This window comes from Stegostoma tigrinum, chromosome 32 (assembly GCF_030684315.1).
Source record: "Stegostoma tigrinum isolate sSteTig4 chromosome 32, sSteTig4.hap1, whole genome shotgun sequence".
Taxonomy (NCBI): domain Eukaryota; kingdom Metazoa; phylum Chordata; class Chondrichthyes; order Orectolobiformes; family Stegostomatidae; genus Stegostoma; species Stegostoma tigrinum.
The window spans coordinates 5,628,599-5,650,231 of record NC_081385.1 but is presented as its reverse complement, the minus strand read 5'-3'; the positions used below and the strand labels follow the sequence as shown (position 1 = coordinate 5,650,231).

Genomic DNA, 21,633 nt, shown 5'->3' with positions numbered 1-21,633 from the left:
TGCGTGTGATGGTTACTGAACGTCATGCCTCTGTCCTTCATTTCTGGCCATTCCTGCAAATCATTTAACTTGCTCCTGGATTCTGAGGCTCTGGGGAACAATGCATTGATATCATGCTCACAAAAGTGAAGTGCACAACTTCGTTGCTCATAACCCAAAATCACTGGCATGTTATCCATAATTTTGTGACATGAATTAGCAGCATTTCTTGAATTACTATCCTCAAATAAAGTCCAAGTTGTCATTTGCCATTTCAATTCTCCCCATGGAATATCATTCAATTTCTGTCTTTGCTCCAATTATTTCAATGAAACATCTGAGGAACAGTACTGCATCTTTTCACTGAGCATTTGGAAGTACTTTGTAATTTTTTTTTAAACCTAAAGCAACAATACACCTTCTGTATAGCAACAAGTGATGCCACACTAGACCAAGTGTATGAGTCTAGGGATGATGGAAGAATGGAGTAAAGAACAGGTTGCTGCTTAATAAGTGGAACCTCCGCTAAAAAAATGGATTTGCTTTATTCTTCGACTTTTTATTCCAACAGACTACTCTGCTCCACTTTACCTGTGTCTCTCAATTCCCATTCTACTCGCTTAAACCTCATTCAGTTATCTCCCTTTAGCTATTCACACACACCTTGTTCACCTTTTTATTTGGTTGATCTGTTACACCCTTCTCTTCTGCAATTCTTACTCTTGTTGTTTACTAGCCCCTATTCTTCACTTTAAATATCAATTACTTTGCCTACATGTGCTTAGGTCCATTTTAAAATAGTATCTTTCAGCTCTGAAGGGAGGTCTGCAAATGGATACTCACTTTCCTTCTCTCCACAAATAGTGATGCATTGAATCTGTTCAGAATTTTCTTTTCTGTTTCAGATTTCCAGCATCTGCTGCATTTGGCATTCTGACTTGGAAACATTTGATGCTGATTCAAAATGCCTGAGGTGGTAACCATATCCAGAACCAAAGATTCCTGAACAACAAACCCCACCACCAGAGCACTGACGCGCCATCCCACATCTCTCTTGCCCCGACCACCGCAGTACAGAGGTAATTGGAATGGGATGAGTTTAGACCATTCAGCCTCTTGTACTTGTTTAGTTAAAAACAGTGAATCTACACTTTAACTCCATTTAGCCATCTCTGTTGCAGTTTTCTTGAATCCCTTTTCGCCTAAAGACACAAAAATAAAACTGCACAGTTGTAATGTTTAATATTTTAATCATACCTGCTGCAATTGCAAGGGGTGGTGGGGGCAGAGGCACTGGTGAATCAGGGTCTCCAGGTCCTTTTGGTTGTGGTGCGGGTATGATCTTCTTGGTAAGTGCAGGCTGCTCAGTGCGAGTGCTCTCCTCCCGTTCTTGCCACTGAGCATAGTTGTGATCCGATGATGGTGGCAACACTGCGTTTGGTAGCATTCCACTACTGAAACAGCAAGATACTGACAGTAAGCATTTTAAGCAAATATGCTTCACTGAACGCCGATTAGACAAAGCAAATCCTTCGGTTTGAGGGGGTGCCTGGTTGGAACAGTCTGCTTATCTGAGAAAGAAGGGCAGCAAGCCACAAGCCAGTGCAAGTGGCAGGTAATCGTTTTCATGTTGGAAAACAACACAAAATCTCAGGGTTATGAGCTTAAGTTTGGTAGAAACCAAGATACCACAATTTGTGCAGGGCTTACTCCATTTCCCCATTTTCCATTTCCTCGCACACTTCAATGCACCCAAGGTGTGGATTTGCTCCGTGCTGTAGTTCAACTAACACCAACAACCCTCCAGCACATCATTTCAATGTCCAGTATTTATGCACAAATCTAAAGTCAGTCTCAACAGTTTGTGCAGGGGTAACAACCAAACCCTGTACTATCCTTTCCAGATATTTGCACACAACCACTTCAAGCAGGAATAGAAAGTTTGTGTAACGACACACTATCCAACACAGTAGACCAGACACCCTAATGCTCCTCCTTTTGAGATTAACTAAAGATCATGATGGCACGCATGATTCAATTTTCCTCTGTAAAATCAGCACAGTATTTTTTTTTAGAGATAATGGGAACTGCAGATGCTGGAGAATGCCAAGATAATAAAATGTGAGGCTGGATGAACACAGCAGGCCAAGCAGCATCTCAGGAGGGCATCTCTGATGAAGGGTCCAGGCCCGAAACGTCAGCTTTTGTGCTCCTGAGATGCTGCTTGGCCTGCTGTGTTCATCCAGCCTCACATTTTATTATCACAGTATTTTTTTATCTTTTACACCAATGGCAGTTGAAGGGTTATTCAGTTAGGAAGTAACCAGACTTGAGAGACAGAACATGACCAAAGAAAGATATGGAAGTGACAGAAGATTTTGTGGCAAATGCTCTAAAAGTAATATTGAGTATTTTTTGTCCTGGTCCACAGAATTGAAAAGGACATACCCTCACACAAAGGTCTAGTTCATGCTCATACTTCCTGATTCATGCATCTGAGTTGGGGGAAAAAGTAATTCAATTCAAAAAAAGTATTCTGAGCTTTGTCTAGATAATATAATTTGATTGACAAAGTGATTCACAGCTTCTCTTGCAAAATCTAAACACTGAACGTTTCCAGAGAGATACTGGAGAAGTTAAGCTAAGATTCTGCAGACAATTGAAAGAGCCACAATTTAAAGTTAATAACGTGCAACAGAGTTTTGTCCATGCAACTGATGTGGCTACTTCATGGCGGTCCCGAGTCAAAGTTGAGGACTATCAGTGCAACTCCCAACTGACTGCATACCACTGCACCGCCACCTCTGCTGCATCTGTCCTGCTGGTAGGACAGGGCATATCCAGGGGTGGCGACGGTGGTGCCTGAGACGCTGTAAGGTATGATGCCATGAGTATGACTATCTCAGGCTGTTGCTGGACCAACCTGAGACAGTTCTCCCAATTTTAGCACGAGCTACTGGACGTTCCTAAGGGAGGACACTACAGTGTCAACATGGCTGTTTCTGTGCTGAGGTTGATGCCAGGTGATACATCCAGTTTCATTTCTTTGAGACTTTTTTAGCAACTGCTACAACTGAATGGCTTACTAGGCCATTTCACAGGGCAAGAGAGAGTTAACCACATTACAGTGGGTCTGGAGGCACATGAAGGCCGGACCAGATTTCTTTCCCTGAGGAAATCAGTGAATCAGATGGATTTTTCCGACAATCAACAATGACTTTGAGGACATCTGAAGATCCTTAATTCTAGAATTTTTATTGAATTCAAACTCCACCTTACCCAACCTGCCCACTCCCCCATTACTTCTCACACCATTCCCACTTTCCTGTTCCCTCTCCCATCCTGCCCACTTCCAGAACCTCATTCACGAAAACAAGAAAAGCTGCTTAAATGTTCCAAAGCTTTCCAACCGCTAGTGAATGAATAGTTACACAATGCAGCATCTAGTACCATGAAATGAAGGTTATAACTCTTCTCCCGCCAACGCCTAACAATCCAGCACTATGATGGATCACAACTTCAGGTGTGCTTCACATTTCTGTTGCGACTGGGGATCAGAGAGTCCAGCCAAAAATTGGGAACTCCATCAGGGCAGAAACATATGACAGTGAAGCAGCAATCTGATAGCAATTGCTACACTTTAAAAAAAATTGATCCAAATTGTCAAAATGGAGGGATAACCAGAGGCAAATGGTATATTACTTATATCTACTTTAAAAGTGAAGTTTTTTTTTTAAAGAAACGTTGCCAAACATTATGAAGATAATGAAGAAAATCTAGAAAATTCAAAGCAGCAGGAAATGTTACTCCCCTAAAACTGTGCAAAGGTAATTAACTATGCTTTTCAATATGACAGCGAAAGTGTTTGAAGTTTTATCGCAACTTCAATTCCAGCTAATGTCTGACACTCAATTCAGTACCTCACTTCAAATTTAAATCCACCCATGTCCAACTGAGATGCTAATCTCCTGTTCTGTGCCATGTTGGGATTCAAAAATGCATTCCTGTCCAATGGAATTCCAATCGCTACTTAAGCTCCTGAACCTGATGAAGGATTCAAGTCAGTTCTCAAAATTATGATAGCAATTTAATTTTTTTTTAGCAACTCTGTCCCACATTAAGATGCAGGCATGCATTCCTTCCCACTCTTCAATTGCTTTCTAGTCTCTACCACAAATATAGAATTCATATACGTCACACGAGTACCAGTAATTTCATGAATTGTACAACACGGAAACAGGCCTTTCAGACCAACCAGCATGTGCTAGATTTTACACAACACATGGGCCTCCTCTTGTTTTTTATTTTAGCCTTTCAACACACACTGCATTTGTTTAGATCCTATATGTTCCAAGGACAGTATTACAGTTGCAGAAAGGATGTTTGGGGACTCGTCAACTGAGGTACTATGGGCTGAGGTTAGAAACAGGAATGGAGCGGTCACCCTGTTGGGAGTTTTCTCTAGGCCTCCGAATAGTTCCAGGTATGTAGAGGAAAGGATAGCAAAGATGATTCACGATAGGAGTGAGAGAGACAGGGTAGGTGTCATGGGGGACTTCAACTTTGCAAATATTGACTGGGAACACTATAGTTCGAGTACTATAGATGGGTCAGTTTTTGTCCAGTGTGTGCTGGAGGGCTTCCTGACACAGTACGTAGATAGGCCAACAAGGGGTGAAGCCACATTAGATTTGGTACTGGGTAATGAGCCCGGCCAGGTGTTAGATTTGGAAGTAGGTGAGCACTTTGGTGATAGCGATCACAATGCTGTTATGTTTACTTTAGTGATGGAAAGGGATAGGTGTATACCACTGGGCAAGAGTTATAGCTGTGGGAAAGGCAACTACGATGAGGTTAGGCAAGATTTAGGGAGCATAGGATGGGGAAGGCAACTGCAGGGGATAGGCACTTTAGAAATGTGGAGCTTATTCAAGGAAAAGCTCCCGCGTGTCCGAGATAGGTATGTACCTGTCAGGCAGGGAGGAAGCTGCAGAGCACGGGAGCTGTGGTTTACGAAGGAGGTGGAATCCCTGGTCAAGAGGAAGAAGGCAGCTTATGTTAGGATGAGATGTGAAGGCTCAGTTAGGGAGCTTGAGGGCTACGAGGTAGCCAGGAAAGACCTAAAGAGAGAGCTCAGAAGAGCCAGGAGGAGACATGAGAAGTTGTTGGTGGATAGGATCAGGGTAAACCCTAAGGCTTTCTATAGGTATTTAAGGAATAAAAGAATGACGAAAGTAAGATTAGGGCCAATCAAGGATAGTAGTGGGAAGTTGTGCATAGAGTCAGAGGAGATAGGGGAAGCGCTAAATGAATATTTTTCAACAGTATTCACTCTAGAAAACGCCAATGCTGTTGAGGAGAATACTGAGATACAGGCTACTAGACTAGGTGGGATTGAGGTTCACACGGAAGAGGTGTTAGAAATCCTACAGAGGGTGAAGATAGATAAGTCCCCTGGGCCGGATGGCATTTATCCTAGGATCCTCTGGGAAGCCAGGGAGGAGATTGGCGAGCCTTTGGCATTGATCTTTAACTCATCTTCATCTACAGGAATAGTGCCAGACGACTGGAGGATAGCAAATGTGGTTCCCCTGTTCAAGAAGGGAAGTAGAGACAACCCTGGTAATTATGGACCAGTGAGCCTTACCTCAGTTGTTGGTAAAGTGTTGGAAAAGGTTATAAGGGATAGGACTTATAACCATCTAGAAAAGAATAAATTGATTAGGGATAGTCAGCATGGTTTTGTGAAGGGAAGGTTGTGCCTCACAAACCTTATTGAGTTCTTTGAGAAGGTGACCAAACAGGTGGATGAGAGTAAACCGGTTGATGTGGTGTATATGGATGTCAGCAAGGCGTTCGATAAGGTTCCCCACAATAGGCTATTGTACAAAATGCGGAGGAATGGAATTGTGGGAGATATAGCAGTTTGGATGGGAAATTGGCTTGCTGAACGAAGACAGAGGGTGGAAGTTGATGGGAAATGTTCATCCTGGAGACCAGTTACTAGTGGTGTACCGCAAGGGTCGGTGTTGGGTCCACTGCCGTTTGTCATTTTTATAAATGACCTGGATGAGGGCGTAGAAGGATGGGTTAGTAAATTTGCAGACGACACTAAGGTTGGTGGAGTTGTGGATAGTGACAAAGGATGCTGTAGGTTGCAGAGAGACATAGATAAGCTGCAGAGCTGGGCTGAGAGGTGGCAAATGAAGTTTAATGCAGACAAGTGTGAGGTGATGCACTTTGGTGGGAGTAACCAGAAGGCAAAGTACTGGGCTAATGGTAAGATTCTTAGTAGTGTAGATGAGCAGAGAGATCTCGGTGTCCATGTACACAGATCCTTGAAAGTTGCCACCCAGGTTGACAGGGCTGTTGAGAAGGCATACAGTGTTTTAGCTTTTATTAATACAAGGATCAAGTTCCGGAACCAAGAGGTTATGGTGAAGCTGTACAAAACTCTGGTGCGGCTGCACTTGGAGTATTGTGCGCAGTTCTGGTCACCGCATTATAAGGAGGATGTGAAGGCTTTGGAAAGGGTGCAGAGGAGATTTACTAGGATATGTGTGGTATGGAGGGAAGGTCTTACGAAGAAAGGCTGAGGGGCTTGAGGCTGTTTTCATTAGAGAGAAGGAGGTTGAGAGGTGACTTAATTGAAACATATAAAATAATCAGAGGGTTAGATAGGGTGGATAGGGAGAGACTTTTTCCTAGGACGGTGGCGGCAAGCACGAGGGACCATAGCTTTAAATTGAGGAGTGAAAGATATAGGACAGATGTCAGAGGTAGTTTCTTTACTCAGAGAGTAGAAAGGGAATGGAACGCTTTGCCTGCAACGGTAGTAGATTCGCCAACTTTAGGTACATTTCAGTCGTCATTGGATAAGCATATGGACGTACATGGAATAGCGTAGGTTAGATGGGCTTCAGATCGGTATGACAGGTCAGCACAACATCGAGGGCTGAAGGGCCTGTACTGTCCTGTAATGTTCTATGCTGACCAACGAAAGATTCTGTTCAGTTTACATTCCCATGATTCCAAAGCTGATTTACATATCCATTTTTCTTCAGGTCTGTAGTCTTGCCTTCAGTGAGAATCCAATCTCTTTCAACATTCCCAACTGAGATTCTCTATGTCCAGTTCTCACGTTCAGTCGCCTGGTACACAATGAAAATTTCTAAAGTTTCTTTGAGTTATATTTATTATTTCAAACCTCTATGTAAAACCAATTCAATACTTTTTACATTACTCACTTTGGGGTAACCTTGTTGGGCTCCCAGAATTTGGATTCCTTCACACGAAACCATGGGAAGAATCGCTCCATTTGCTATAGAAGAAATCAAAGTACTTAAGGCAGTAAATCAAACAATGGCAAACTGTCAGAATTACTGGAAAACACATTATCCTCCTGCTACTCCATTCCAGTTTTCTCCCTCCTGTGATCTTTAGACTCCACCACATCATGCAATCAAACTAAGAATGCAAACAGCCTGCTCCCAGAAACCAAGTAAAAACACTAGATCATAAACAAACATTTCAATTTCAAAACTCAAAAAGAAAATTTTCAAGGACAATTAGAATCTTTTGATTTTGAGAATTGAACTATTGCAGCCAAGGAAGTTAAGGTCAAGATGAAATATCCAACTGCTCAGCAACAGAAAGAACAACGTGATCGCTGTATTTCGTCTTCAATAGTTGTAGCTGATTGCCAGGAGACAGGATTTTCACAGTATGCTTGCTTCTTACTAGTTTAAATGTTGAAAAATTAACCTACTCTTGAGATCAAGGCAGGAGATATTGCAAACTGTAGATAAAGCAACTTACTCGTATAAAGAATGCTTTGACCATGCTATTGGCCTTTTTGTTTTCAGGTTGCCCTCCATCGCAATTCATTGCTGTTTGAATGATCTTCACAATGTCATCGCTGAACTCCAGCTGAGCACACAATAGTGGATAATCAGCATTTGCCAACAGACAGAACACTTTAATTACATAGAGAGAGGAGAGTGACTCATGCTGCAAATTTCACGATGCCGAACTTACAGATTGCCTGAGATATTTCCTTGTGGGCTACAGGTTAAAGAAAACACTTTTCTCACAAATCTACGAGGACAAAATAAATGGCAGCCTTACCACTGAATGATATCTCTCCTGTTCCATCTTCCTCTTTACCCCTTCTAGATCAAGAGGTTGTTCATCTTGTTGGTTCACTTCTATTAGAACTGGAGGATCAGGACCTTCTGGCGAGCTGCGGACTGAGACAGCTTCCTCAGTCTCTGGGTCTAAATCAGGTGGCTTGGCTGCCTAATAAGGAGAAAGGAAGACTCAGCTGCATCACTTCTAACACCACCTACTTACCTCAACCAAGTTTACAAAAACATCAGATCTATGCTAACCAATTCAAGTGATATAAGGAGTCATTCACATTAACAAGTGAACCCCTGGCCCAATGAGATCAGCTCTAAGCTGTATTTCATAATCCAGATCAAATACTAGTAAATTCTAACAAAAACGGTATATGGCATTAAGTCACAGATCAACCAGGATCTCAGTGAAAGCAGAAAAAGATCAAGGAACTAAATTAATAAATCCTTTTCCAAAATTGTAATTTTGACTGCAGTTCTCTAGTTACACATTGCAAACAGTGCATTTACATGCAATTACTGCAACCTCCACACTATCACAGCCACTAACCCTACTAGTAACATGTGAAGCAAATGTCCTGGGGTCAAAGTAATTCCCTTGAGGGCAGAAAGTTAAAACATTGAATGGCAACAAGAACAAACCTGTCAATCATACCCTCAGGAAAGCTACTGACAGGTGAATGAGCCCCAAAACCACCCAGCTATCATTAGGGATAATCCACCTATAGGGGTAACAGGTCAAGGAAAAGTTGGTCCCATAAACACAACAGAAGGAAATAGTGAGAGCTTCCCCTCAATTACAATCTGGTTTCCCTTCTGTGATTACTGCAATCAAACAGGGGTAGGGAGATTGGAAGAGGTGTGAAGGAGGAGGAGACGGTGCAAGAGGGGAGTGGACAGACAAGCTAGTTGCATGGTTTGGGGGGTGGGGGGGTGTTACAAAGGACAGAAGAGTTTTAAACCTGTTAACGAAGGAATAATAAAACAACTGGCATTCAAAAGAGCTTTAAATCCCTGACGTAATTAAGTCCTTGCAAATTAATGTCAAATCTCTAATTTTGCGTAGGTTCAGGGACAAATATACTTGGGAAAAAAAATATAGCAAAATTTAGCGAACACTGTCAACTGTTAAATTTAAATCTGAGACTGAGTTCAGAGGTGCACTAAGTCAGGTTGTCACTGTGTGCTTATTATATTTCAGCTTTGTTCACGTGCAATGGAAATGCATTAGCTGTGACCTCCCCAGCTGCAGAAGGCGCACTGGGGTTGGTTATTTTCACATGTAAAAACACGTGTTTGTTGCTTTGAAAAAAAACTTAACTTTTCCCTGTTCTCTTGTACTAATTAAATACTGTGATGTCTAGGAATTCCATGTGTTGTTTTAGTTTAATGGTATGTTGATGGTTACTGAGGCTTTGGTTGAAATGATGAAATTCTGCTGACTGTCCAACTACTCCAGATGTCAATAACAAGGCCACTTGCATTCATTTAACAGGAAATTACTAATATTGAATTAAGGAGATGAAAAAGCAGCCTCCAAAAACCAAAATTCCCTCCACGAAAAATTCTGACCCCTAAAAATCAGTTTTGACTTGTATTACCACTGATATAGCAGAGACACAAAGCATGATCTCATGAACAGCAATGAGATAGATGACCAGTTAAGGAAGAAATGATTATTGGTCAGGAACCTTCTGCTTAGTCTTACTGAATATTCAAATATTCCCACTCAAAATATTTATATCAATTTGAACAGGCCTTTAGTTTAACCTTCTGTGCAGAACAGCATCTCTATTGTTCTACTATGGTGTTTGGCAAGGAGAACGTTTTGATAAAAACAAGTTAAACTCTGTGATGAAAAGTGTGAATGTCATACACATTAAGAATCATTTTAAGAGTTTGGAATTATTTGAATGAAGCTTTGTTTCGCCCCAAAATAAAAGGCAGGCCAGACAGTCCTTTTGGACCTTATCCAGCATGAGTCAGAGTGCAGGGAAACCCCTTGGAATATTAATGGAAAGTTGTTTATTCTGAAGCAGTTTAAAACAGGGGTAGTAAACATTCGAAGTTATTAACTTATTCTTCATTCAAGATTATTGAGGACTGACTTTAAGCTCAGAAAGAACCCTAGAAGCAAAGTTTTTAGGGCAATTCAGAGGATACCGGACTGGGGTCAAAAACAAGTACAGTCTCTCACAGAGAAAGGATTTTGTTTTTTAAAAAGCAGTTAAGAAAATGGTTTACCTCAGTAGAAAAGGTTGTGCAATTTCCAGACCAGGGTTGCTTGCTTAAAAATCCTCACGTTCTTAGAGTTTCATGCATATTCATGTAGGAAAACGTCATTGCTCACAGGACAGAAATTGGGAAGAATCGGCGAAGTCAAATCTCAAGTTTTGATATAAAAGAGGTATAATTTCTTTGGATTTGAATCACTGTAAACTGTCACTGGGTTGACTAACTTGAGTACAAAGTCACTGACAGAAAGAAAGGGCAAGTTTATTCTCTCAAAGGATTGAGTGTCTTTTGCAACTCCTTGCCATGAGGGCAGAGTCCTCATATATTAAATGATTATTTATTTAAGATACTGTTAGGGAATAGGATAAAAATTCATCCTGTTAGGTGTTTAAAGATTTTTCCCCAATATAGATAGATTGGTTCCTTTCTTCCGGTTTTTGTCTTTTATGTAATGAACTTCTATTGCAAAAGAAACTCTGCAGCCTGGAGTAACTAGGTTTCAGCAAACAACCAGATTAAGCAAAACAGAAAAAAAAATCCATCAGGTCAGATTTCATTGAGATCTGACTTGTCAAGAAATACCACCAAGTCGAATCATAAGAGACTCTCTTTTCGTGATGCGTTTTAATAAAGACAGTATCAGACCACATTTGAAAACATTTTAGCAATCACTCTACATCATCTGAGTTTATTCAAAATTCCACTTTAGTTCAGCTATTATGTGCTAGTTATGCAATACCCAAAGGGAAAACTATGTAATGGAGCTTATTATTAAACTCATAAGCAGAGCATATATTATGTAACCAAAAGAGGATCTTTTATCCACATCAGCACAGTTTACTCAATATGATAAGCAATTCAGCCAAATAAAACCAGTTTTAAAACTACAAATTCATGTCTGACAATACAAATAGGAGCCAATGCATGAAGGCCTGTACCCACAACAATGTAAAATATCTGCTTCTTTATGCTTTGTTGATATTAGTGAAGCAGCAGTTCAGACTCACCTGCCTATAGCGTAACAAGTGGCTTGTAGTCCTCGAGTTTAGTAGTGCAGTCAGAACTTGCTTTAAAGAGATTTGCAGTTCCTTTCCCAATGCCAGCCGCCATTCTGCAGGATGCTGCTCTGTGCAGTTTATACATGTGTATGCCACACTTTCTGGAAGATTTGACAGGATCTCATACATCTCATCTTAAGAAGATACAAACAAAGAGAAAACATGTCACAACTAGATAGCTGATATATTACGTGACTGATGCTATAGCCTCTTCATACTTTTCAAGGCAACGAACTCAATGCTTCTAAATATCTTTGTGATAGACACACGGACATAGCAGTATGATAGATGCAAACTACTGAAGCAGTTATGCAACATGACAAAACAGGGCTAATCTCCTTGGTGGCTGAATAGAGCAGATTCTATATAATGAATGACAACTGAGCGGGAGGGGAACCAATTTGCACGATCATACCTACGGCAAGTCCCAGCATCTTCTAATGGGGCTCTTACCATGGGAATGGGCCTTAGATGGTGAGGAGTGGGATGAACTGGAGTACAAAGTCACTTACAGAAATAGAGGACGAGTTTATTCTCCCAGAATAAAGAACAAAGAAAATTACAACACAGGAACAGGCCCTTTGGCCCTTCATGCCTGCGCTGATCTAGATCCTCTGTCTAAACCTGTCATCTATTTTCTAAGGGTCTGTATCTCTTTGCTCCATGGCCATCCATGTACCTGCCCAGGTACATCTTAAAAGACACTATCATGTCTGCGTCTACCACCTCTGCTGGCAACGCATTCCAGGCACCCACCAGCCTCTGCATAAAGAGCTTTCCACGCATATCTCCCCTGACCTTTCCTCCTCTCACTTTGAACTCATGACCCCTAGTAACTGAGTCCCCCACTCTGGGGAAAAAGCTTCTTGCTATCCACCTTTTCTGTACCCTTCATGATTTTATAAACCTCAATCAGGTCCGCCCTCAATCTCCATCCTTCTAATGAAAATAATCCTAATCTACTCCACCTTTCTTCATAGCTGGCGCTCTCCATACTAGGCAACATCCTGGTGAACCTCCTCTGCACCCTCTCCACATCCTTTTGGTAATGTGGCGACCAGAACTGCATGCAGTACTCCAAATGTGGCCAAACCAAAGTCCTATACAACTGCAACATGACCTGCCAACTCTTGCATTCAATACCCCGCCCAATGAAGGAAAGCATGCCATATGCCTTCTTGACTACCCTATTGACCTGCATTGCCACCTTCAGGCAACAATGGACCTGACACCCAGATCTCTCTGAACATCAATTTTCCCCCGGACTTGTCCATTTACTGTATAGTTTGCTCGTGAATTAGATCTTCCAAAATGCATCACCTTGCATTGCCCGGACTGAACTCCATCTGCCATTTATCTGCCCAACTCTCCAGTCTATCTATATTCTGCTGTAATCTCTGACAGTCCCCTTCACTATCTGCTACTCCACCAAACTCCGTGACATCTGCAAACTTGTTATTCAGACCACCTGTACCTTCCTCCAAATCATTTATGTATATCACAAACAACAGTGGTCCCAGCACAGATCCCTGTGGAACACCACTGGTCACAGGCCTCCAATTTGAGAAACCCCCTTCCCCTACTACTGTCTCCTGTTGCACAGCCAGTTTTTTTTTATCCATCTAGCTAGCACATCCTGGACCCCATGCAACTTCACTTTCTCCATCAGCTTGCCATGGGGAACCTTATAAAACGCTTTACTGAAGTCCATGTATATGACAGCCTTTCCCTCATCTATCAACTTTGTCACTTCCTCAAAGAATTCTATTAAGTTGGTAAGACATGACCGTTCCTGCACAAAACCACGTCCTCTATCACTGATAAGCCCATTTTCTTCCAAATGGGAATAGATCCCATCCCTCAGTATCTTCTCCAGCAATTTCCCCACCACTGACGTCAGGGTCACCGGTTGATAATTACCTGCATTATCCCTGCTATCCTTCTTAAACAAGGGGATAACATTAGCAATTCTCCAGTCCTCCGGGACCTCACGCGTGTTTAAGGATGCTGCAAAGATATCTGTTAAGGTCCCAGCTATTTCCTCTCTCGCTTCCCTCATTAACCTGGGATAGATCCCATCTGGACCTGGGGACTTGTCCAAGTTAATGCCTTATAGGATACCCAACACTTCCTCCCTCCTTAAGCCAACTTGACCTAGAGTAATCAAACATCTATCCCTAACCTCAACATCTGTCATGTCCCTGTCCTTGGTGAATATTGATGCACAGTACTCGTTAAGCGTCACCCATTTTCTCAGACTCAACGCGTAACTTTCCTTCTTTGTCCTTAAGTGGGCTAATCCCTTCTCTAGTTACCCTGGGGATTAAGGTTGATTAACCCAAGGTTGAGAGTCTTTCAAAACTCCTTGCCATAAAGAGCGTGGGGGAAGAATCCTTGTCTATATTTAGGGCTAAGGCAGATAGATTCTTGATCAGTAGAACAGACCTACTCCTTTTCCTCCTTCTTAGGGTCTTTTGGTCTACACAATGAAATAATAATGCTGTAGAGCAAAATGGAACGAATCAGATAGGGCATGGGGCACATACAATGCAAGCTGAATGAATACAGCGTCTGTTCAAAACTGACCAGTAAACTCAATAAATTAGTTCTTCTACACATACCTGGTTAGACCACACTTGGAAATTTGTGTTCAGTTCTAGTCACTTCATTATAGGAAGGATGTGTAAGCTTTAGACAGGGTGCAGAGGAGATTTACCAGGATGCTAATAAAATGTGAGGCTGGATGAACACAGCAGGCCAAGCAGCATCTCAGGAGCACAAAAGCTGACGTTTCGGGCCTAGACCCTTCATCAGAGAAGGGTCTCTGATGAAGGGTCTAGGCCCGAAACGTCAGCTTTTGTGCTCCTGAGATGCTGCTTGGCCTGCTGTGTTCATCCAGCCTCACATTTTATTATCTTGGAATCTCCAGCATCTGCAGTTCCCATTATCTCTCTCTTTACCAGGATGCTGTCTGGACTGGAAGGCAGGTCTTATGACGAAAGGTTGCGGGAGCTGGGGCTTTTCTCATTGGAGCGAAGAAGGATGAGAGGTGACTTGATAGAGGTTGAAAGATGATGAGGCATAGATAGAGTGGATAGCGGAAATGACTATTATGAGGGGGCATAATTTTAAGGTGATTAGAAGGTGGTATCGGGAAGATGTCAAAGGTAGGTTCTTTACACAGAGAATGGTGGACATGTGGAATGCGCTGCCGGGAGGGGTAGTGGAGACAGATAATTTAGAGACTTGTAAGTGACTCTTGGATAGGCACATGGATGATAGTATAATGTAGGGGGCGCAGGGTAGTGTGATCTCAGTAGGATAACAGGTCAGCATAACATCGTGGGCTGAAGGGCTTATACTGTGCTGTACTATTCTATGTTCTGTTTAATTTCTGAGGCAACAAACTATGAGTGGTCAACCAACTCGTGGTCATGACAATATTAAAATAAATTAGTAAATGATTTAAAATCTCTTCATTCACAATCAAAAATGAATGGGCTTACTGGGATTAGCAAGCCATGTGGTAGCCTTAAAAAGTTAATGGCAGAGAGAAATGTTAAATTGGCTATATGTAGAATCTGCATGCCCTACCTCAGCCTTCCATTTTTTGCAGCAGCAAAAGACAGCAAGGACCAGGGGACTGCCGGGAGGCAAGTCACCCCAGTTAATAACTTACCTCGTGCAATCAGCGGCGTTCATTTTTTGCTGCTGCAGCAGCGGGAGCAGTGAGAACGAGGACCGGGGGCTGCTGGGAAGGTTAAGTTCTTCATTTCAGCAGTGGAGCTGAGTGGGATTTGTCAAATTGCGTTCTCGGTAGTTGAGTGAACTGATATACTTGGGCAATGGCTAAACCTGAGACAGCACACATGTGTCTCCTCCTCTGACCAAAAACAAAGGACTCTGGTGTGTTGATAGGGCAAGTGTTTTTCTTTCACTTACCAGCATACGATAAAAGAGAGGAGTGATTTGGTACAATTTTTTTTCTTTTCATTTATCCAATATTTGATATTATAGTAGGAATAAGTTAAACTCAAGAGTAAAAACAGAAGGAGATCCCAGACCCATGTCATGCTCCTCTTGCTCAATCTAGGTGGTCAGGGACGCGACTGATGTCCTTGACTCCGACACGTGCAAGAAATGTGTCCAGCTGCAGCTCTTGTTAGACCGCATGTTGGCTCTGGAGCTGCAGATGGACTCACTTGGTGAGCATCCGCGACGCTGAGGAAGTCGTGGATAGCACGTTCAGCAAATTGGTCACACCGCAGATTAGAATTGCTGAGGGAAAAAGGGAACGGGTGACCAAACGGCAGAAAAAAAGCAGGAAGACAGCACAGGTGTCCCCTGCGGTCATCTCCTTCCAAAACAGGTATACTGTCTTGGAAACAGTTGAGAGAGATGGCTCACCAGGGGAAAGCAGCAGTTGCCAGGTTCATGGCACAGTGGCTGGCCCTGCTGTATAGAAAGGCGGGAAAGAGGGTGGAAGGACTATAGTCATTAGGGATTCAATTGTAAGGGGAGTAGATAGGCGGTTCTGTGGTTGAAAACGAGACTCCCGAATGGTATGTTGCCTCCCAGGTCCAGGCATCAGGGATGTCTCAGATCGACTGGAGGGCATTCTAAAGGGGGAGGGTGAACAGCCAGCTGTCGTGGTGCATACAGGCACCAATGAGAGAGCTTAAAAAAGGGATGAGGGTCTACAAGCAGAATTTAGGGAGTTAGGAGCCAAGTTAAAAAGTAGCCCCTCAGGATTGCTACTAGTGCCATATGCTAGTCAGAGTAGAAATGAAAGAATAAGCAGGATAAATGAATAGCTTGACAGATGGTGCAGGAGGAAGGGATTCAGATTTTTGGGACATTGGAACCAGTTCTGGGGGAGGGAGGACTATTACAAATCGGACGGTCTACATCTGGGCAGGGCTGGCACTAATGTCATAGGGGCTGCTTTTGCTAATGCTGTTGTGGAGGGTTTAAACTAATGTGACGGGGGATGGGAACCAAATGAGGTGGTTAGTGGACAGCAAGGAGGTAGCAACTAAAGCCTGTAAAGAACTAGATAATGCAGTCAGTGTGACTAAGGAGAAAGAGGAGGCAGAGAGCAGATGATGAACACAAAGGGGCAGGTGGTCTGAGGTGCATTTGTTTTAATGCGAGAAGTGTAGTTAGGACTTGGATTAGTACCTGGGAGTATGATGTTATTGCTTTACTGAGACTTGGTTGAGGGAAGGGCAAGATTGGCAACTAAATATCCCAGGATATAGATGCTTCAGGCGGAAGAGAGAGGATGGAGGAGTTGCATTACTGGTCGAAGAGAATATCACAGCTGTGCGGAAGGAGGGCACTATGGAGGACTCGAGCAAGATGACAATATGGGTAGAGCTCAGAAATTGTAAGGGTGCAGTAACAACTTTGGGGTGTACTACAGGCTTCCCAACAGCAAGCGTGAGATAGAGGTACAAATATGCAGACAAATTATGGAAAGATGGAGGAGCAACAAGATGGTGATGATGGGAGATTTTAATTTTCCCAACACTGGCTGGAATTCACTTCGTGTTAGGGGTTTACATGGATCACAATTTGTAAGGAGCTTCCAGGAGGATTTTCCACTGCAGTATGTAATTAGTCCTACTCAGGAAGGGGCCATACTGGACCTGGTGTTGGGGAATGAGCCCGGCCAGATGGTTTAAGTTTCAGTAGGGGGTTACTTTGGGAATAGTTATCACAATTCCCTCAGTTTTAGAATATTGATGGACAAAGATGAATGTGGTCCTAAAGGAAGAGTGCTGAACGAGGGAAGGCCAACTATAGCAAAATTCAGCAGGAGCTGGGGAATGTGGATTGGGAGCAGCTGTTTGAGGGCAAATCCACATTTGATATGTGGGAGGCTTTAAAAGAGAGGTTGATTAGACTGCAAGATAGATCTATGCCTGTGAAAATGAGGGATAGAAAGGGCAAGATAGAAAGGGAACCATGGATGACAGGTGAAATCAAGAGACTTGTAAAGAGGTAAAAGGAAGCATATGGAAAGGTCTAGGCGACTGAAAACAGATGAAGCTTCGGAAGAATATCAGGGAAGTAGGACCAATCTGAAACGATGATTTAAGAGGACTAAAAGGGGTCATGAAATATCTTTAGCAAACAGGGTTAAGGAAAATCCCAAAGCTTTTTATTCGTACATAAGGAGCAAGAGAGTAACTACAGAAAGGGTTAGCCCATTCGAGGACAAAAGGAGGGAAGTTACGCAAGGAGTCAGAGAAAATGAGAGAGATTCTTAATGAGAACTTTGCATCGGTATTCACTGAGGAAAGGGACAGGACGGATGCTGAGGTTAGGGATAGACGTTTGATTACTCTAGGTCAAGTCGGCATAAGGAGGGTAAGTGTTGGGTATTCTAAAATGCATTAGGGTGGGCAAGTCCCCAGGTCCGGAGGCAATCTATCCCAGGTTACTGAGGGAAGCAAGAGACAAAATAGCTGGGACCTTAACAGATATCTCTGAAACATCCTTGAGGTCCCGGAGGACTGGAAAACTGTTATGTTATCCCCTTGTTTAAGAAGGGTAGCAAGGATAATCCAGGTAATTATGGACCGGTGAGGCTGACGTCGGCAGTGGGGAAGCTGCCGGAGAAGATACCGAGGGATAGGGTCTATTTACGTTTGGAAGAAAATGAGCTTATTAGTGACAGGCAGCATGGTTTTGTGCAGGGAAGATCATGTCTTACTAACTTGATAGAATTCTTTGAGGAAGTGACAAAGTTGATAGATGAGGGAAGGACTGTAGACGTCATAGACATGGACTTCAGGAAGGCATTGATAAGGGTCCCCATGGTCGGCTGATGGAGAAAGTGAAGTCGTATGGGGTCCAGGGTGTACTAGTTAGATGGATAGAGAACTGGCTGGGCAACAGGAGACACAGTTGTATTGAAAAGGGAGCTTCTCAAAATGGAGACCTATGACCAGTGGTGTTCCACAGGGATCTGTGCTAGGACCACTGTTGTTAGTGATATACATAAATGATGTGGAGGAAGGGATAGAAGTTCTGATTAGCAAGTTTGCAAATGACACTAAGGCTGGTGAAGTAGCAGACAGTGAAGGGGACTGTGGAAGAACGCAGCAGAATTTAGACGGATTGGAGAGTTGGGCGGAGAAATGGCAGATCGAGTTCAATCCAGGCAAATGCAAGGTGATGCATTTTGGAAGATCCAATTCAAAAGCGAACTGTACGGCAAATGGAAAATCCCTGGGCAAAACTGATGCACAGAGACACCTGGGTGTTCAGGTCCATTGTACCCTGAAGGTGGCAACGCAGGTCGACAGAGTGGTCAAAGCGGCATACGGCATGCTTTCATTCATCGGACAGGGTATGGAGTACAAGAGTTGGCAGATCATGTTACAGTTGCATAGGACTTTGGTTCAGCCACAATTGGAATACTGCGTACAGTACTTGTTGCCACATTACCAAAAGGATGAGGATGTTTTAGAGAGGAGGTTCACCAGGATGTTGTCTGGTATGGAGGGCACTAGTTATGAAGAAAGGTTGAGCAGATTAGGATTATTTTCATTAGAAAGACGGAGGTTGAGGGAGGACATGATTGAGGTCTACAAAATAATGAGAGGTATAGACAGGGTGGATAGCAAGAAGCTCTTCCCCCAAGTGGGGGAACTCAATTGCTAGAGATCACAATTTCAAGGTGAGGGGGTAAAAACGTAAGGGAGATATGCGTGGAAAGTTCTTTACACAGAGGGTGGTGGGTGACTGGAACACTTTGCCAGCGGAGGTGATAGAGGGAGGCACGATAGTGTCATTTAAGATGTATCTAGACAGATACATGAATAGGTAGGGAGCAGAGCGATATAGATAACTGGAAAATAGGCAACAGGTTTAGATGCAGTATCTGGATCGGCTCAGGCTTGGAAGGCCGAAGGGCCTGTTTTTGTGCTGTAATTTTCGTTGTTAGGCCGTAAGGCCATAAGACATAGGAGTGAAAGTAAGGCCATTCAGTCCATCGAGTCCACTTCACCATTTAATCATGGCTGATGGGCATTTCAACTCTACTTACTCGCACTCTCCCCATAGCCCTTGATTCCTTGCGAGATCAAGAATTTATCAATCTCTGTCTTGAAGACATTTAACGTCCCAGCCTCCACTGTGCTCTGTGGCAATGAATTCCACAGGCCCACCACTCTCTGGCTGAAGAAATGTCTCATTTCCATTCTAAATTGACCCCCTCTAATTCTAAGGTTATGCCCATGGGTCCTAGTCTCCCCACCCAACGGAAACAGCTTCCCAGCGTCCACCCTTGCTAAGCCATGCATTATCATGTAATTTTCTATTAGACCTCCCCTCAACCTTCTAAACTCTAATGAATACAATCCCAGGATCCTCAGCTGTTCATCGTACCATTCCAGGATCATCCGTAAGAATCTCCGCTGGACATGCTCTAGTGCCAGTATGTCCTTCCTGAGGTGTGGGCCCAAAATTGGACACAGTATTCTAAATGGGGCCTAAATGTTCTTTGTTCTCCCGAAAAAAAAGTAACATTTATGAAAACTATCCCCATCTAATTATCATTGCAGCTTCTCTTGCCAAATGCTGATTAAAATTTGGAACACACTTTTTTTTGAGAGAAAAACCCATTAAATATTTACAAAAGAAATTTTATATAGGGGCAGGAGGTGGTCCTTCAACTCAGGACTGATTCAGGATTCATTAACATCATAGCAAATGGGCACTGAATTCTTATCTTACTGTTTTGGTTTTGTAAATCTAATTCAACAAAAATAATCAAGCTGGTCAAAAGAAAGTACAGCATTGTGGACAGAGCAAGTTAGATCAAAGAAGCAGTTAAAAAGGCAGCTATCAATATCCAAGAATAAACTCATGCAATTACGCATGTTCTGATTTATAAACGAATGAATTTCTTTTGAAAGTGTACTTCTTATAATAAATACTAGCAAGCAGCTGTTAGGAAAATTAATGCGAAAACCAAAACCCTCAGGAGAAGACAGAAGACGACTGGGGCATCAATGAGAAGGCAAATAATACGGCAATTTTGTTTGGAAGATTTGTTAGTGTAGGAATAAAAATAGTAGGGCCAGAACTTAAGCCGGTTGGGGTTACACACAAAACAGCTAAAGAGGAAGTCAAGACACTGATGTTATTTCACAGATTATATGCATTAACAAATTATGCATTTATATTTTAAGTTAAAAGGAACGTCTATATAAACAAATCCTGAACGAAATGAAGCAGGCTAGCTAGCCAGCCAGACAACACATCTCCTTAATGGCATCATGTGTTTCAAATACAAAACATGCTCTGCATTTTAAAATACCTGACAGGCTTTCACACTTTGCATGAACCCATCGATCACATTTTCCACACTGCATCATCTTGCTCTCATAATCATCATCATCGTAGCACTTGTCACACAGTGGGCAGAAGTTTCCTAAAAATAAACAACAACTTGTATCAACACAGCTGTTGTCCTTTCACAGCTTTCCTGATAATCCTCAACACCGCTGACACAAGTTTTGTCTGTAATTCTATTAAAATGGACTGGGTCTATGCTTCCCAACCTACAGAGCTGCATGCAATATCTTACAACACACCTAACAGAGGCTAATCAGCCATATGATTACTGGAACAGGCCAGGACCATTCAGGCTTAGGATAAAAACAACAAATGCAATATGGATTTTTATGCCAAGATGGAAAGGAAGCACCGAATGAAAATCCCTAAATAAGTTCCATACAATTAAAACAGAACTTGACTTATTTAGTTAGTGCAAGCATGTGAAACTGGGAAGAATTCTCAAGTTTCCTTTGTAAAAAGGACAGACTTGTAACTTTCACTCTACCTATGCAGATGCTCACTACAACTTACCTCCTGACAAGCTCCAAATAATACTAAATATTATAATTAAAGAACAATTTAATCAGGGCAGAGGAAAATAAATTAATGATGTAAATTTTAGAGATGTCAACAAGAACCTTCTCTACCAAAACATATGGATCAGGTAGTAACTAAGTGCTTTAAGCAACTAACTGAATGAGTTTTCGACCGTTCCCGGACATTTCAAAGGCTCCTGTGTTGAAGGTGACCTCATCTGAACATATGCAACGGAGAAGGAGGAACTGAGATAATGGGATGGAGTCTTTATAGGAAGTGGGGTGTGAGGATCTTTAGTCCAGGTAGCTGTAGGAGTCAGTGGGTTTACAGTG

At 42.5% G+C, this 21,633-nt stretch overlaps 1 protein-coding gene across 4 annotated transcripts in view; it reads right to left on the bottom strand.

Moving 5' to 3' along the window:
• The window catches only part of kmt2a (lysine (K)-specific methyltransferase 2A), a 152,480-nt gene that overhangs the window by 52,797 nt on the left and 78,050 nt on the right, over window positions 1-21,633 (bottom strand). For all 4 annotated transcript variants that reach the window (XM_048562008.2, XM_048562009.2, XM_048562010.2 and 1 more), the window contains exons 14-19: window positions 20,745-20,858; window positions 11,360-11,544; window positions 8,107-8,277; window positions 7,798-7,908; window positions 7,227-7,300; window positions 1,237-1,433 (exon numbers count right to left, since the gene is read on the bottom strand). In XM_048562008.2, coding sequence (XP_048417965.1) covers window positions 1,237-1,433; window positions 7,227-7,300; window positions 7,798-7,908; window positions 8,107-8,277; window positions 11,360-11,544; window positions 20,745-20,858 — 852 coding nt within the window. The remainder of the gene's footprint in view (window positions 1-1,236; window positions 1,434-7,226; window positions 7,301-7,797; window positions 7,909-8,106; window positions 8,278-11,359; window positions 11,545-20,744; window positions 20,859-21,633) is intronic.